This window comes from Astatotilapia calliptera, chromosome 10, assembly GCF_964374335.1.
Source record: "Astatotilapia calliptera chromosome 10, fAstCal68.1, whole genome shotgun sequence".
Taxonomy (NCBI): domain Eukaryota; kingdom Metazoa; phylum Chordata; class Actinopteri; order Cichliformes; family Cichlidae; genus Astatotilapia; species Astatotilapia calliptera.
The window spans coordinates 27990449-28007121 of record NC_137431.1 but is presented as its reverse complement, the minus strand read 5'-3'; the positions used below and the strand labels follow the sequence as shown (position 1 = coordinate 28007121).

At 41.6% G+C, this 16673-nt stretch overlaps 1 protein-coding gene across 1 annotated transcript; it reads right to left on the bottom strand.

Annotated features, from left to right (window-relative positions):
* Positions 1-7381: 7381 nt before the first annotated feature.
* On the bottom strand, positions 7382-15403 carry LOC113030892 (ubiquitin carboxyl-terminal hydrolase 2-like). The gene is made up of 12 exons (XM_026182683.2): positions 15051-15403; positions 10658-10705; positions 10441-10564; positions 10238-10349; positions 10047-10157; positions 9686-9750; positions 9481-9584; positions 9232-9312; positions 9053-9131; positions 8679-8786; positions 8468-8588; positions 7382-8215 (listed from the first exon to the last, which is right to left on the bottom strand). The coding sequence occupies exons 1-12, from the start codon at positions 15234-15236 to the stop codon at positions 8110-8112; spliced, it is 1245 nt and encodes a 414-aa protein (XP_026038468.1). The 5' UTR covers positions 15237-15403; the 3' UTR covers positions 7382-8109.
* Between the last annotated feature and the right edge of the window lie 1270 nt (positions 15404-16673).

Below are 16673 nucleotides of genomic sequence, written 5' to 3'. Positions count from 1 at the left end.
TCACAACTCATCAGGAAACTGACAGACCTGGGCATCAGTTCCCTCATCTGCAAATGGTTACTGGACTTCCTGACCAACCGCCCCCAACATGTCCGGCTGGATAACCGCTGCTCATCTACCATCACAATGAACACCGGTGTACCACAAGGCTGTGTGATGAGCCCTTTCCTCTACTCCCTCTTCACCCACGACTGCAGACCTGCTGATGGTTCCAACACCATCATTAAGTTTGCAGATGACACCACGGTGATTGGCCTCATCAGTGACAACGATGAGGCCGCCTACAGGGAGGAGGTGGATCGTCTGGCTGAGTGGTGCGACAGAAACAACCTGCTGCTTAACACCGAGAAGACCAAGGAGCTCATCGTGGACTACAGGAGGAATGCTGACCCACATCCACCCATCCACATTAAGGGGACGGCTGTGGAGCGTGTGAGCAGCTTCAAGTTCCTGGGAGTCCACATCTCCGAGGATCTCACCTGGACGACCAACTGCTCCAAGCTGGTCAAGAAGGCTCACCAGCGCCTCTTCTTCTTGAGGACTCTGAGGAAGAACCACCTGTCCTCAGACATCCTGGTGAACTTCTATCGCTGCACCATCGAGAGCATCCTGACCAACTGTATAACAGTCTGGTACGGGAACTGCTCTGCCTCGGACCGGAAGGCGTTGCAGAGGGTCGTGAAAACTGCCCAGCGCATCGCCGGAGCACCACTTCCTGCCATAAAAGACATCTACAGGAAGCGGTGTCTGAAAAGGGCTGGGAAAATCATCAAAGACCCCAGTCACCCATCACATGGACTCTTCACCCTCCTGCCCTCTGGGAGGCGCCACAGGAGCCTCCGGACTAAGCTTCTTCCCCACAGCTGTCAGACTCCTGAACTCTGCCTCCTGACATCTGACCCACGTTAAACTCATGGACTGAACATACACACACCCACAATGGACAACTGTACCCTCAAACACACAATAATAACATGGACTGAACCACCACTCACAACCACTAGCACTTTATATAGCCTCTGTAGAAACTATCTACACCCTCACTTATCTTAACTGCACTACTGTATAGCTCTGTGTAAATAATCATTCTGTACATTCGATAATCTTTAATCCTACAACTGTTTACAACTTGCATAGTTCCCATTTCTGTATAGCTGTATATCTCAGATTTCTGTAAAGTTATTTATTTCATATTCTGTATAGTTTTTCATATTTATATCCTGTTCATATCCTGTACATAGCTTGTACTCACTACAGCCTGTACATACTTATAGTTATAGAATATTCACAACATACTTCATACCGTGTACATTATAACATACCATAATAGACCCATTTCTGTAATATACTCACATATCTATATTATTGCTAATATATATTGTAATATATCTATATCACTAAAGCACTTCTGGATGGATGCAAACTGCATTTCGTTGCCCTGTACCTGTGCATGTGCAGTGACAATAAAGTTGAATTCTATTCTATTCTATTCTATTCTATTCTATAATCAGCTACGGATATGTTCTGGTAAAACCAAACTGGAGATCGTTTCACGTTTCAACATAAAGTTAGTAGAACTTTAACTAGCACTGGGGTCAGATAGTGCTCCCACTACCACTTTGAACACTTAATGTGAAGTTAATATTCAACATTCAAAGGGTTATTTATTGTTAAAGAATTACTTACAATAAGGTCATTATAAACATTACTTATAAGCTGACCCCAAAGTAGACACTGATGAAAGCTGCTTAATCTAAAGCAATGGTCTTGATATAAGTTGAGGTGACCGGTGGGCCAAACTCCCACACTGTGAGGTCTGCATTGTAAAGTGGACTTTAGCCCAGGTGACAGCTTCATCATTTTATGGTATGGTCATTTGCTATGGAAGTGTCAACACTGGGAGTGCTTGGTAACAACATCTAAAACAACATTTCTCCCCATGCAGGCAAATAGCTGTTAATACCCTGAGCTGTGTGATCAGCCCATATGGTGAGCATGGGCGCCAAAGGAACTGCGTGTGCATGGGGGAGGGGAGTGTCCTGCCTGTGTGTGTATGAAAGTGGAAAGGACATTTTTTACTGACTATGGGCTTATGTAATGTTGTGTTATATTATGGGCTCGTTTTTCTGACAAGCAGCCTCTCAAATTTTATAAATAACCAAACAACCAAAGAAAATCATCGTTCCCACAGATGTCACTGGCATATCATCAAGTAGATCTGTAAGGGTTGATTTATAATTATTTATTTTTCTCGTTTTGATCCTCCATCTAAACCAGGGTTGCAAACATATGGACTGGGGCAGCCAAAACTGGCCTGTGAAAGGGTCCAGTTTGGTCCACTGGTTGGCTTTGGAAAATGTGAAAACTGCAAATGAGGAGGGAATAAATTATGGACTTTAAACAGTGTTTTCTGCAGTTCTACAAGGACATGATCCATAGTAGTAATAGATATACAGTAAATGACAGAAATAGAGATGTTTTTCTTGTTATTATTCCATTAAAATAGTAACAGAAAAGATCCTGTTTTTTCAACTTGCTAATATCAGGCTAGCACTACTCTACAGTACCAGCAGAGGGAGATCTTTTATTTCAAGCCGACATTAAAATGATAAAAGGATCAAAGGACAGCCTTTAAAGAGACATTAATAACACATTTACATGTAAATACATATTAGCCAACTAACTTAACCGTTTCTGGCATTGAAGGACCCTGGAATGTACTTCATATCCTTGGTCACTGTTGACTTCTTGGCTTTAAATACTGTATATTATCTCCCCCTACTGATACTGTGTGTGTCCATTTCACACTTTGGAGAGATCAGTGTGTCTATTAGACATTTTGCCGTGATATCAATGTCAATAACTGGGGAGATTGTACCAGATACAGTAGAAATAAACACACAAATAAACACCGGTCCCCAAACTCACACCTCTAGACCTCTTCGTGGGGATGTGACAGAATGTCCAACTGACAATGACCCCCGACATTTTTCTTAATTTCTATTGTCTAATTTTGGTGAACTTGTGTGAATTGTATACTCAGATTCCTTGTGGCGCCTGGTGTGGTCTTCTGCTACTTCTTCTCTGGTAATAACAAGACATTTACGAGAACAGAGAACTGCTGCTGACTGGATATTTTGTATATATTTTTTAAAAATCATCTTTCTTCACCATTGCTCAATTTGAACTCCGGGCCATCGTGACCATGTCTTTATTCCTAAATGCATGGCTTGCACAGCTGATTAGATATTTGCGATAATGAGCAACTAAACAGTTTTACATGGTCATGAGTGTACTTCTGTGTTGCTTTCACAGTGGGTTAAAAATAGAACATTTTCTGAAAATTAACAAACATTTTTGTTTTTAATTATTTGATAAAATCACAGTAAAGAGATGCCGGTACTTTTTTCATGAGTAATTTTACACTTTAAGGAGCCGTTCTGACAATTTTCTTTGATTTACTGCAGAAACTTTTCATTATAATGTAGAAAAACTGAGGGGTCTTCTTGAAAATTCATAAGAAATATCAGGAATCCGATGTCCATTTGAGGTATTTAATTGGGCAGTAGTTGCATATGGGTCTGCCATGCTTAAGCTCAAAGGGGACTGAATATTGCTCACAATGTAAGAAGAGTTTGGCGCGCCTTATCTAAAGCCTCAACATGCATTTTAGATACAACCCAAACTAGTCTTCTCATAGATTCTTCTTCATTAATTAGCATTTACACATCAGATAAATCTATTTTTATTAACAGGTTATGTATCACCGTTCTTCAATATTGTTAGTTTAGACTTTACCCAGATGTTTTAGACCCATATCAAACACCTCTTTTATTTTTAAAGTCTGTAAAAAGGCTTCAGTTTAATCACATAGACAGGAATCATCATCAAGGGTTTGATCAAAAACAATCAGCATGAAACATTTACTCTCATTTCACCATGAAGCTAATTTTTTCTCATGCACTAAATCAGGAGTATCCCTGTCCTTAACAGTGAAGCACTTTCACCCTTTCATAAAAGCCCAAACTAGCTCAAAGCACTACCTGAAACAATCAGCAGGACAAAGTTGAAAAGGCTTAATGATCATAATGATCAGTGAATGAATAAATCTGCATCGCATCTATTTTCATTAAATGGACCACATCCAATTTATAACAAGCTGATAAATACCAGTCCCCATGTACCCACAGCTCTTGTCTTCAAGGCTAACGACGAGACACTGATCCCTCTGACCATGTGTGCTAAAACTCAGTGGTGGTTGCAGTGGTGATAACACTTAGGCCTGCTCTGATAACTTTATCTTTGCTCCTCACAAACTGGCCCAGTCACAAACAGATCATCTGTCCCAGCCCCTGAAACCTAATCACACACACACACACACACACACACACACACACACACACACACACACACACACACACACACACACACACACACACACACACACACACACAGAGCTTTTCCTTCAGGCGTTAACCTGCTCAGTGGCTCAAGGATAAGAGTTTAAGTCAAAGTGGGGGAGAAAAGAAGAGAGGATGGTGGAGGTGAATACAGCAAAGGTTCCCATCCCGGTTAGACTGATGTGTTAGTTTGATTATATATTAAAAATAACAATTAAATATTCAATAATATTAATATTAATAATATTAAATACTTTCCTTTTTTCATGAAAAGTATTGTTCCCATTAAACAGAATAGATTAATTGCTTCACAGCAGAGACAGTATCCGCTAAAGGTTTGAGAGTTGCTTCAGAGGTTCCTGGATAAACTTCTTTCTAGTCATCAATGAATGTTGCACGACTGCGCAGAGCTCCCTCTAGTGGGGGAAGACCTACATGATGAATGTGGCTTTAATGTGGGTGAAAATGGTCATTCTCCCTGCAGTTTTAAGCCTCTAATTGATATTTAGCACAGAGGAATTTTTTTGGGTAAATTACTAATATTAATTAATATCTTATAAAGTTGATGGTAAATAGAAGGATGTTGTGTTTTTACACTACTAGCACACTCAGAAAAGTAGGTCATCTTGCTTTATGAAGCTGCAATTCCTTACATAATCTAATCTAATCTAATCTGGGATTCTCCGCCGTTTGACCTTAGAACTGAAGAAGCTTCTCGGATTAGAGGTGAAATGTCTTCAAACAACTTAAAGAAGTCCAGACGCTTTTCTTTCCAAGCTCCTTAGACTACGCTGACCTGGATGACTGAGAACCTTCACAGACAAACTAATCTGTCCTACAAGCAATACAATTTAGAGCTGCACCATTAAGCATCATTTATATATCTAAAAAATGAAATGAGCCAGAATGGTACGAAACTGTGTCACGATTAACTCTGAAAAACATCAATATCTCCAATTTTCGTCAGTTTCAGGGTTTTTTTGAGGTGTGCCACAGTAGTACGAGAAAGGTTAAAAACATGAAGAAAACTTAAGGCAAATGAATATGATTCTTTACTATTTTAGGGAAATACAAGAAACAATACTTTGCAGACTCTGTTTTACTGTGTTTGTTTAAATGAAATGCAGTTTGATTCTTTTTTTATTGTTTAACAAAATGCATTGAAGTAATTTTTCTGCCATGTTTGGCATCTGAAGCGGGCAAAAAAGGGGACATTAAAGGGAAAATCTTACTTATTTTCCTCTGGCCTGTCCTCTGTTTGATTGTTTTAGTAAGATTTACCTGAGTTTTGGAACTCAGCTGCAGAAATAAACCCCTTCTTTTGATTACAGTGGAAGTAAATGCCTCTTACCTTGTGGTGCTCAAAGGTAATAACATTTATTTCCAGAAATCATGACCCAGCTGCTGAAAGAGAAAATTCAAAGGTTCTCCACTCTTACATCAAAACACTTTCATCAAGGTTTGAGGATCTCTTTAAGTGACTGGGTCATGATTTGATAAAATGTATGTTTTGGCGAGCTTTGAGCATCACAGTGTAAGTGCCATCTGTCATTATAATCAGGGGAATGCAGCATTTCTACAGCTGTTATCTATAAAAATAGGCACAGTTTAGATCAGCCCAATGGATGGCTTTGCAATATATTAGTAAGATCTAGTGCCTTCCAGGTCATTTCTCTCGAGGACATGATGACATCATCAGGACACACTTGTTTGTTTGTTTTTTCTAATTGTGCTGTTATGAACTTTAACATTCAACATGAGCAGTGCACAGCTACCACGCACCTGGTTACCAGGAAAACTGGCAAAACCTCTGCTTTTATAGAAGTGCTCACCTGCTGATCAGTTAATAAAGAGCATTTGATCATCAGCACCTGAGTGCTACTGTCAGCTGATCTTTTGTCAACTGACCAGGCAGCCCTGCATGTTTTGTTTTGGCAGATTTTTAAGCCAGATGCCCCTCCTGATGTAACCCTGAGAGAATTTAGGTCTCTGGCTGGACGCGAACCAGCAGCTTTTTGCTTGCCGAGCAAATATGTAAACCTCTTTGGAAGGAATGAAGGTGTAGTTGATGATTAGTGGATCACAAGTGACTGGTGAGACCAAAATGATACTCTGGAAGGGAAAGTGTTGATTAACAGGAGTTGGGACACCCCCTGTCTGGATGGATGGATTTATTGCATTAATTTGACTTCAGGGTCGCTGTAAGGCCTAAAGAGCCACTTGTCTCGTACGATGTACACAAAGGCACTGCCTACGGTGGCCACGAGAGGCCAAACGGACTGCAACTTCAGAAACTTAAGACAACACCAGCAATAAGAAAAACGCTGCAAAAGCACACAAAACACAATCAAAATAGAAAAACGACAAAAAGAAAAGAGAAATAGGAAAAAAGATTTCCAAAAGCACAAGGGAAGTGTTTCTGGGGAGACAATAACCCGACGGACCAGTTGCAGGAACCCAAAACATGCTAGGTGTGTTTTATCATGATTCATATAATACTGATGACGGACTTTTAGCCTAATAGTTAGGCTAACACACTTACCTTTCATCTTTTCTTTCCTCACAAAACCGATAGATCCTCCACTTCTTTGAAGTGTCTCCCAGCGCAATTCTTAGCATATTTTGGTTTCTGCAACTGGTCCGTCGGGTTATTGTCTCCCCAGAAACACTTCCCTTGTGCTTGTGGAAAACAGTTTTTTTTTCCCATTTCCGTTGTGTTTTGTGTGCTTTTGCAGTGTTTTTCCTTATTGCTGGTGTTTTCTTATGTTGCAGTCCGCTTGGCCTCTCAGGGCCACCGTACACCGTTCTGCAGAAAGTCTTAATCAGCACACACTGCTGGTGACTTTCTATGGGCTCTTCTGTGTATTCAGCTCATTCTAATTTATTCGACTGGATCAGCAAGTGTCTGCTGCACGTGACACGGGATTTCTGCTGTGAAGTGTGAAAATAAAGGGTTAATTAATAAAAATCACACATGCAGGGCAAGTTAGTGATGGATTTTAATAATTTACAGGCGCTGGACTGTCTTAGGCTTTAGGTCAGTCACATTTCCTGGAAGAAGCTGCTTTGGTATGTGCTTGGTGTGACTTTTCCACAGTACAGTTACATTCGCTGCGCTGTTGATAAATACTGTACAAAAATATAATAGGACGTTCCCTCTGCACTGGCAGAGAGGGAAACCATAAAGCTTTGTTAAATTATATATACACATAATGCACGCTCAAGCTCTGACATCATATTAAATAGAATAAATTATATCTTGCATTTGGTGTGTGAGGCGTGCTTCTCAAGTCTCTGTAATAACAATAAATGCTTAACACTAATAATCTATATTCAAAAGAGAAAAAAAATGCACTCAAGTGACAAAAGAGAAGCTTCAAAATGTCCTTTTTGAGTGAAATAAGGAAAAAAACAAACAAACCATGCTTGCATATTGCAAGCAGTGTATTGCAAGTTTCACACTTTTTACATTTCCTCCCACTGTTGTTTCACTTCAACCCAGCCAGTGAGCGAAGCTTTCAATCCTTCAGTGTAAATATGCCTTCACATCCACCGTTTGGCGTCTCGGCGCTCCTTTTTCACAGCTTGCATTGGTCGGACTCTCTCCACTAGGTGGAGCCATCTCCCAGCAGGCAGCGTCTGACTCCTTTGTTTTTCCTTCCCTGTTATCAGTCCGAGTTTAGCACGGCTTATCGCTCCTCGATGGCACCTAAAGCCGACACGTCTGGTATTTGCTGTGTGAAGGGGTGGCCAGCTCGTAGAAGAGGACGTAGGCATTGCTGCTGCGAACCTGGCTGGAGGACATCGGGCTCACCCTGCACAGAGAGAGCACATGGGAAACACTGAAGCGAGGGCAGCTTAGCACAAAGTTAAATATTTGCACATTATGAACCAGGCTCCAAACATGCACACTTTGCTGTAAAGCTGTAATGAGGTCAGCTTGATGCAATTAAGATTAGGTCACTTTCATGTGACAGCAGGTATATACAGCTTAATTAGACTTTAACCCTTTCTGCCAGTCTGATAAGATGATACGCTAAGTAACACGATGATGCGAGAGCTGATACCTGGAGTCATTGTAGCTGTACCACTCTCCCAGAGCTGGGTTTTTGCAGTAGGCTGTGTAGTGGCCTCCCAAAGCGTTTCCACTGTGGTTGGACACTGCATAGAGGTTATACACAGGGCGCTCTGCAGAGAAGAGACAACACAGCTGTCAGTCAACACAGCGGCAAAGCTAAAATAGATTGATTGTCCTTCTCTCCTCTGGAAAATACATACCGCTGGATTCTGAGGCAAACTCCCGCAGGTCCAGATCTTTAAGAGGGAAGTTGACGTAAGTGGAGAGCTTGCTGGCTCGGACGTTGGAGTCTGAGAATCGTTTAAGGTCTGAGGGAACACTGGGTCAAGGATCAAAACTGGTTCAAAGATAGCTTGCATCAATCATGCGAGCTACAACCGACTGGCAACAGGCAGCAACTTCCAGGGAACACCTGCCCAATGGTCAGGAAATGGACATTTTTTTCCTAGTGACTGGAGATTACCAGGGTGTGAGCAGCCAGTCTCCATGCTCAATATATTTATCGCACATGGCATCATTGAAATCTCTCTGCTTTCTGGAAATATTAAAATGCAAAGATGTGAGGAAAGGATACGAAGTACGAGGACCTGAGGGAACTTCTGGATGCTGAACCTCTTGGTGCATTTTCGTCTGGCTTTGCATTTGGTGCACGTCTAAGAAAGAGATGAACACGGTGTAGGCAGTGTAATCAATACATTGCATCATCTTTACAGAGGAAAGTGAGACTTGGGTTATTTATGCATTGCCTCTTACCGGTCTCTCCTCTCCATCCAACACATCTTCCTTTGTAAAGAGTCTCAAGCAGTCTTTGAGAGTCACTTCGCCTGAACTCTTCTGTGGAGGCAGACAAGTGTTAGAAATCAAGCCCTGCGTGAAGACTTGCCTAATGCTTATGATTAAGATCGGTAACCTCTACAAAAAATTACATTTACAACGTGGATATAATTTTTAAATCCGTGGCTTATGCAATGCGATAATCCAAGACCACAGCAGGCATTTTACCTGTGCAATAGGTATCGAGAGGTCCCAAAATGGATCAAACACAGTGGAGCGGAAACCACAAGCTGTGCAAGTCAGAGAGCTTTTCAGCTGCCCCACAAACAGATCTATGGGCAGGATGGAGGGCCATGTTAAACATTTATATTCCTTTAAGGCTTATTTAAGATTATTATGCAGCTATGGGTTAAAAAATAAAGAAATCACTCACCCACTACTTTGCTGTCCTCTCTCGCCAAGTACATGTTCCACATCCTTCTGCCTTTTTCGTCATCCCTGTAAAATAAAAAAAACAAAACAAAACAGCAAAGTCAAACCGATGTTATGTTCACCTGCAAACCAGTGATAAAAACTTCAATTAAAGCCTCTTTAAGATCCTTTGCAACTCAGATATTGATAAGTAAACTTATTGTTAATATTAATTCACCAATTTTGGGGTTAGTTTCTCCTCCAATGGCCACAAAATGTCAATTACACGATAATTATAGATGAAAGCTCGCTATGTTGACCACTGCAGCCCAATCAGGGATACAGCAGTCACCCAGACAGGCTGAGTGTGAGGCCACACTTACGCGAGGTGGTCAAAGTCCAGGACGGACACTTTAGGGCGGACCGTCACCCGGTTGACTTCATTATGGAGACCGTCCAACAAGAAGCGGAGAAATTCCTGAGCATCCTGTTGGCTGTAGAGGGAGACGTTTTTACTTGATTTTACTGATGTGCACGGCTTCAGGTTGACTTTAAAAGAAGGCGGAAAACTCACTTGCAGCCAACGAATTTTGGAGCACACCTCTGGACCTGGTTCCTGAATTCAGAGGGACTGATGGGCTCATTGTTTGCAGAGGTCCACAGGCTCTGAGTCAGCTTTGCAAACTCTGAGGTAGACAAATTGCAGAAATCAGACCACCATCTCAACTTGGTAGGGAATTAACTCGATTTAAGATCTGCAAAAATAACTCATCGTACCTTCGATGAGAGCAGTGTTTGACCTGCAGTTGTTGTTGAGGTCTGTGATGTGGCCGTTTCTCAGACAGTAATCTCTCAGCTCTAAAGTGTTACTCAGACACTGGAGGATGGAGTTCATGAAGCACTGCAAATCACATCAAACAGAGAGGCCCGGTAATTATTAAAGTGAAGACTAAACAGAGTTATTTGCACTTAAAGGACAAAACGTGACACTTACAGTGTTACCCAGGTTCTTCAAACCCACCAGGCCCTGAAGACTCTTGTTCTGCTCACAGAAAAAAAGAAAAGAGAGATGTCAACATTAAAGATTTACATGACAGTAAATGTGTTTTTCAAATGACAGAGCAACTGATCGGAGGCACTGCTACATTTATTCACAAGCACTTGGTAGTGAGAAGGACAGTAAACCAGTGAAAGTCTGACCATGCACAACAAAAATGGAATCGAATGGAATATGCAAAATTATAGTGTTTTTTCCAACATGTGTAACAACAGGTCAAAATTCTATAAATTGCATCTATAACGTGTTAAACAGCAACTGTTCTTTCAAGGCACTGGCGACAGTAGAAAGGAAAATCTCCCTTTTAACAGGAAGAACCAGGATTAGGGAGAGTCAGCTTGACTTTGAGTTTGAATCCTAAACATATTGTATTGTTTTTTAATATTTTATTTATCCTCATAAAAAGGCTAATCGGTTAAGTTTTGAAATAGATCATGGTTTGGATTAAAACACAGTTGTTGCCACTTTTAAATCTCTATTTTCTCGGCTCTGTGGTTAAGTGTCACCATTTTTACGAGAAAACAAGTGCAGCCTACTCAAAATGCACTTTATTGTAATGAATGCAAACCTGCTAAAAAAAAACAAACAAACAAAACAAAGGCCGAAGAAGCCAACAGATCTGCATGCACCATCAGTGTGATCAAACCACTGTGTGAACAGCAGCTTTGTCAGATTCCTTAAGAGTGAACGAGTCTTAAAAGACAGGATGGCATTCGTGCAATGTGTGCGTTATGACGGTCACATTGCTGGCACGGGTCTGCCGTGGCTATCGGCTAGAGTTCCACGTGCTTAGATTAGATACCACGGTTTGCTGGGACGCCTCCCTGCACCCGTGACTGTGGTGAGCCCACCAGCTCACGCCAACGGTGACATAACGTGAGCATGTGACGCTGACCGGAGACAAAAAGTCCCCCCGGTCTGCAGGAGCGCAGCGTGGCTTTCAGTTGTTTGTGTAAAGTTTCACATCACTGCCTGAAGTCACGGATCAGCTGGTTTAGTTTTGGACATAACTCGTGCCGCCGTAGGTTGGAGTAAATCATCTGTGGCCCGGGAGTGATGCAGGTGTCAAAAAAAAAAAAAAAGTCTGCTGTGCATGAGCTGACAGGATCCTTTTACAGAGCGAGACAGCTGATGTGTGATTATGACATTTTTATGCTTTATGGCTTTTTTTTTCCTTTTTTTTATCCCCCACAAAGTATGAGGGTGGAAAAGACATTCAGCTCAAAAACCTGAACATCTGCAACATAATTAAACAAAGATCATGAGTCAGAGCTGATGTTGCTGCTCGGTTCACAGTCAGCGTGTGCGTAAAACTTTGTGCCGCCTATGTTTCCGTCAGCGCCCCGATGACGGTACTTCTGCACGCTGCTCCTGTCAGCAAAGGCGTCGATGCGTGACAGTGCCGAGCTGCTCTTCGACATCATGATACACTCTTATTATAATGTTCCCTTATGCAGGACGGGCTACAGGTCACAAACCTGTTAACAGCTATCATGCATGTCAGAAGAAACAATGATGACATTTATTAAAGAGCATGGAATCCATTTATTTCACATTTTTAGTATTAACAATGTCCTGGAAGAGCCAAAGACTGACACTTAAATCTAGTTTGTAGCTTGTATCAGACCCAAAATGAACTTAAAGCCTGATGGTTTCTTTCTTTTTAAATGAAATGACATGCTGGGGTTAGCTTGTGGGACTCTAGTCTGTTTTTAAGAGCCGTCTCCACAAAGAACAACCAAGCTAGTTGCAACTATAGTACACTAATTACATTTATGCATTTCATTTCTGCAGCCCATTAAGTATTAATCCTCTAATAGTGCATTTTTAATCCATATTAAAGCAGCACAGGTTGCAGGCATCCTGGGTTCTGGATTACATCTGGATGTAAGTGGTTACATAATCAGAGCGCTCCCTTTAAATCTCCTGATGGGCAGTTCAATTCAATATTGTTTATATAGCATCAAATCACAACAACTGCCCCTCGAGGTGCTTTATATTGTATATCGTAAGGTAAAAAGCCTAAAATACCACAGAGAAAACCCCAACACTCACATGACCCCCTATGAGAAAGCACTTGGCAACAGCAGGAAGGAAAAACTCGCTTTTAACAGGAAGAAACTGGCTGAACCGAGCAGAAAGAGAGGGATTTTGGCCATTTGAGAAACCTTGGAAACAAACATTTGCAAGAAAAATTCCACGTTGTCTTTATAGCGTCCGGTGGAATTCTTCCGTGACAACCGGATTATATCTGCATTGCAGTGCTTAACCTTGGAAACCTGAGCCGAGCAGGATGAGTGTATCAGATTACTAGTTAGTAATGCTGAACATTAACAAATCTAATATATTTGAACAAAGTAATGTGATTGTTCCCGCCTTTCCTCCCTCTTATGTGCCGCTGTGATTATAAGTACTTCTAGCTGAGAGCTTTGGTGCCTCGTGATCACTGTTTCCATCCCTCAAAATAGAAGTATGACTAAACAAGCGATTAATTCCCCTTTGCCTAAAATCTTTGTGTTTCTCTTCCTCTGTGCACTATTCGAAGGTGACCATATGGTGTGGGCCCCCCATCTGCTCCGGTGAGCACCAGCCGGCGGGGCTCGGCACACTCAGCGAGCGCCTTTTGATTTAAACGACCCGTCCAAAAATCGGTGGAAGCGATGCGTTCAGGTGAACCGGAGCTCGCCACGCTGGTCTTTGTGACTTCAAAGAAAAACAGAGAGACAGAGAGAGAAAGCGCAAGAATGTGCCCTAAAGCAGCTCTGCATGCCTGCACAAGGCCATATAACATGTGATGAAGCAGGCAGCCCTCCTGCATACGCATGGTGCCAGCTTACACCACTCCCTTGGAAACAGTAGAAACATAAATCTTTGCTTCATGAAAAGCAAAGCTGGGAAAAGTCCAGAATACTCAAGTAGAAGTACTATTACTTTCCCTAGACTGTGCTTAGGATACGAAATAATGAGCAGGAACAGAGGAATTTACAAGTTATCCGATTATTATTTTTTAATGAACAGCCAGTTTCAGATGTTTGAAGGCAGCTGTGAAAAGCTGCACCCTGATGCTGCGGATAAGCTCCTGCTAACAGCTCCCTCTGGCTGTACTTTGACTTTGAGTTGAAGGCTAAAGTCAGCTAAAGCATGCTGATATGTTTAAAGTAAAACAAAAAGAAAGAAAGAAAGAAAACCCAAGAAATTCTGACTTTGAGAGGCATTCACTGCTGCTGGCATTTCTGCTACAGTCAGCGGATAAACTAATCGGCTGTAGATTTCTTTCCACCTTTTCAGATATTCAGAAAATGTCCTGCAAAATATACAGATCTTCTGCTTTTTTTAAGTGACCATAAACTAAATATGTCTGATGCCATCATCACAAACAAACAAAACAACCAAGAAAGTCTTGACCAGGTTTTCTTGGGCATCTGTTCGGCAGGGGTGGGGATTTCACTGAAAGCCAAAATATTAAAATACGCCTTCAAAAGCGACTTAATTAGAGACTTATTGACAGTGTAAACACCGACAAATGCACTTTCTGAGTAAACCAATAATATCCCCCATCAGCGACGACTGGATGTGTGTACGTTGTGACCTCAGGTAAACACCGCAGACCCACATGGACCCACATGTGCAGCTCTACGTGTGAACAAAATGTCCTGCGTAAATGATAAGTGGACATTCCTTATCAACAGCTTTTCTTCCTATTACACAACCAGCTTGAATAGTAAATAATGATGATGCAGGGGTTAGAGCAGCCCTTAACCCCCCCTACACCTGCCCGCTTGTGTGTGCGTGTGCGCTTTCAGCCCAGTACTTCTCCATTTCGACACCAATGACTGGCTAAAGGTCAAACTGAGACCTCCACCTCAAATCCTCTGGCTCTTCACAGGGTTTACAAGTTTAATGACTAAAGGCTCAAGAGCTGTTAAAACTGACTCCTTTAAGTCAGTGTACCTTATGCCTCACTCACAAATTCATCTAGTTTGTGTGATCCTTACGTATCTGCTGTCTATTTTGCTCTTGTAATCCCATTTCTCCTCATTTATCATCATATTTTTACTCTTTATGCATCATTGCTAATAATTTCATCCCAATACCTGTGCAGTAATATACTGAAACGTTAGCCTCGTCAGGGCCTAGGCCCCCTCACGACCATATATCGTGGTGACACCCCTGGAAAATCAGTTTAGGACTATATACAAAGGCATAAAAACTTTAGTTCTTTATATATTTTCAGAAAGTCTGATAAATTCAGAGAGGCACCAAAATAAAATCATGCAGAAGGAGGATGCTTTGACACAGATGAGACAGATCCAGGGGGTGCTGGACTCACCTTGGCCTGGTTGATGATCAGACCCATGAATGTGGACACCAGCACGGACCGGGACAGCGGGTGGCTCCTGCGCCTCATCTCCGGTCTGTCACAGGGGAGAGCGGCCGGGTCCTCCGGCACCGTCACGGTGTAAGAGTGTCGCAGAGACGGCATGTTCGTTGTCCGATAGAAAGATTGTAGCGTCATCCAAATAGCAGCTCCAAATCGCGCACACGCAGGTCGTTCACTGAAGACGAAGTCAAGTGTAGGTAAATGGATGCTGAGTTGACGCGCGTGGGATCCCGCTGTGCGTGCGTAAAGTCAGTATGTCTCTTCTGTATCTCACCTGCACGCAGATCTCCTGTGTTGTGACTATCAGAGCGCGTGAGCTGGAGTTTTTACTGCGTGCGTCCCCTCCCACTCCGAAATGACTGGTGCTGCCTTTACGTGCTGTGGGAAATCTGATTACCTCTACTTTGCGCATCGACAGGTGTGAAATAAGCAGCTGTGACCTTCGATTAAATCACTTATTCAAAAACCTGTTTCAGGAAATCAGTATGTAAAGCATTGCAAAGTCCGTTAAAAAATTTACAACTTTTGTATATTTAATGACGCCATCCACAATTTTACCTTCTTACAAAAGCAAAGTTTTCTAAATTACATTCCCTTGAAGTACACAGGAATGGGTTGAAATTTGTGCTCCTCATAACTACAGGAGATCATCAATCCATCCATCAGCTGGAGCCTGTCTCAGCTACCGTAGGGCAAAGGGGGAGTACATCCTGGACAGGTCGCCAGCCTGTCGCAGGGCGACACAGAGAGACAGACGACCAGTCACACTCACATTCATACATGTGGGCAATTCACGATCAATAATTAACGTAACTCACTTAATGTCTTTGTTCTACAGGAGATGTCTGTATTACATTTTCATGACTTAAAATGAAAATTAAGCTCTGTTAAAAACTGCAAGCAAGTTCATTTTTGTTTGTTTCTTTCTTTCTTTAAACACGTGTCACAATCTCTATTTTTTTAATGCAATTATTAGAACCCACTTTGAGCGTCATTATCATGGGTTTTGTCAGAGTTTCAATAGCAAAACTGCACCAGTTTTAGAGCACTAAATACTAATGCTGTATGTCATTATAGTAACTTACTATAATAGCTTACTGTTAGTAAGCTGTTTTACATTATTCTTAAAGTGACGCTTAATTTAAGTTTTACTTTCAATGACAATTCTTAATAAATTCTTACAGGGACTAGAAAAAGAGTGCATATTTCTTGCATATTGGCATCTTGCTTGCGGTTACTTGAGTTTCAGGCTCCAGTCCTGTGGAAACAGCTCCCAGTTTGTGTTTGGGAGACAAACACCGTATTTACTCTCTACTTAGTTTGTCCTATCATGGGCGTAACTTTGTGCTGAACATTGAGGGGTCGAGAGCTCCGTCTAAATAAATAAATAAATCTGGGTAAATTCCCAGATGATTAAAAATGCAACTATTTTGCTGATAATCACTGAAATGAGTGAAGAAAATCAACAGCCTATTTATGCAAGATAATTCATAATTTTATTTGGAGGGTCATAACCCCCCTAACTTGTTTTTCTTTGTGTTGTCTTGTTTTTATGTGTTTATGGGTTTTATT

Coding starts and splice junctions, on each gene's coding strand:
- LOC113030892 (XM_026182683.2), bottom strand. CDS start 15,236: ATGACGCTACAATCTTTCTATCGGACAACGAACATGCCGTCTCTGCGA. Junction 10,565..10,657: donor TGAAGAACCTGGGTAACACT/GTAAGTGTCACG, acceptor TGTGATTTGCAG/TGCTTCATGAACTCCATCCT. Junction 9,751..10,046: donor CTGGACTTTGACCACCTCGC/GTAAGTGTGGCC, acceptor TTTATTTTACAG/GGATGACGAAAAAGGCAGAA.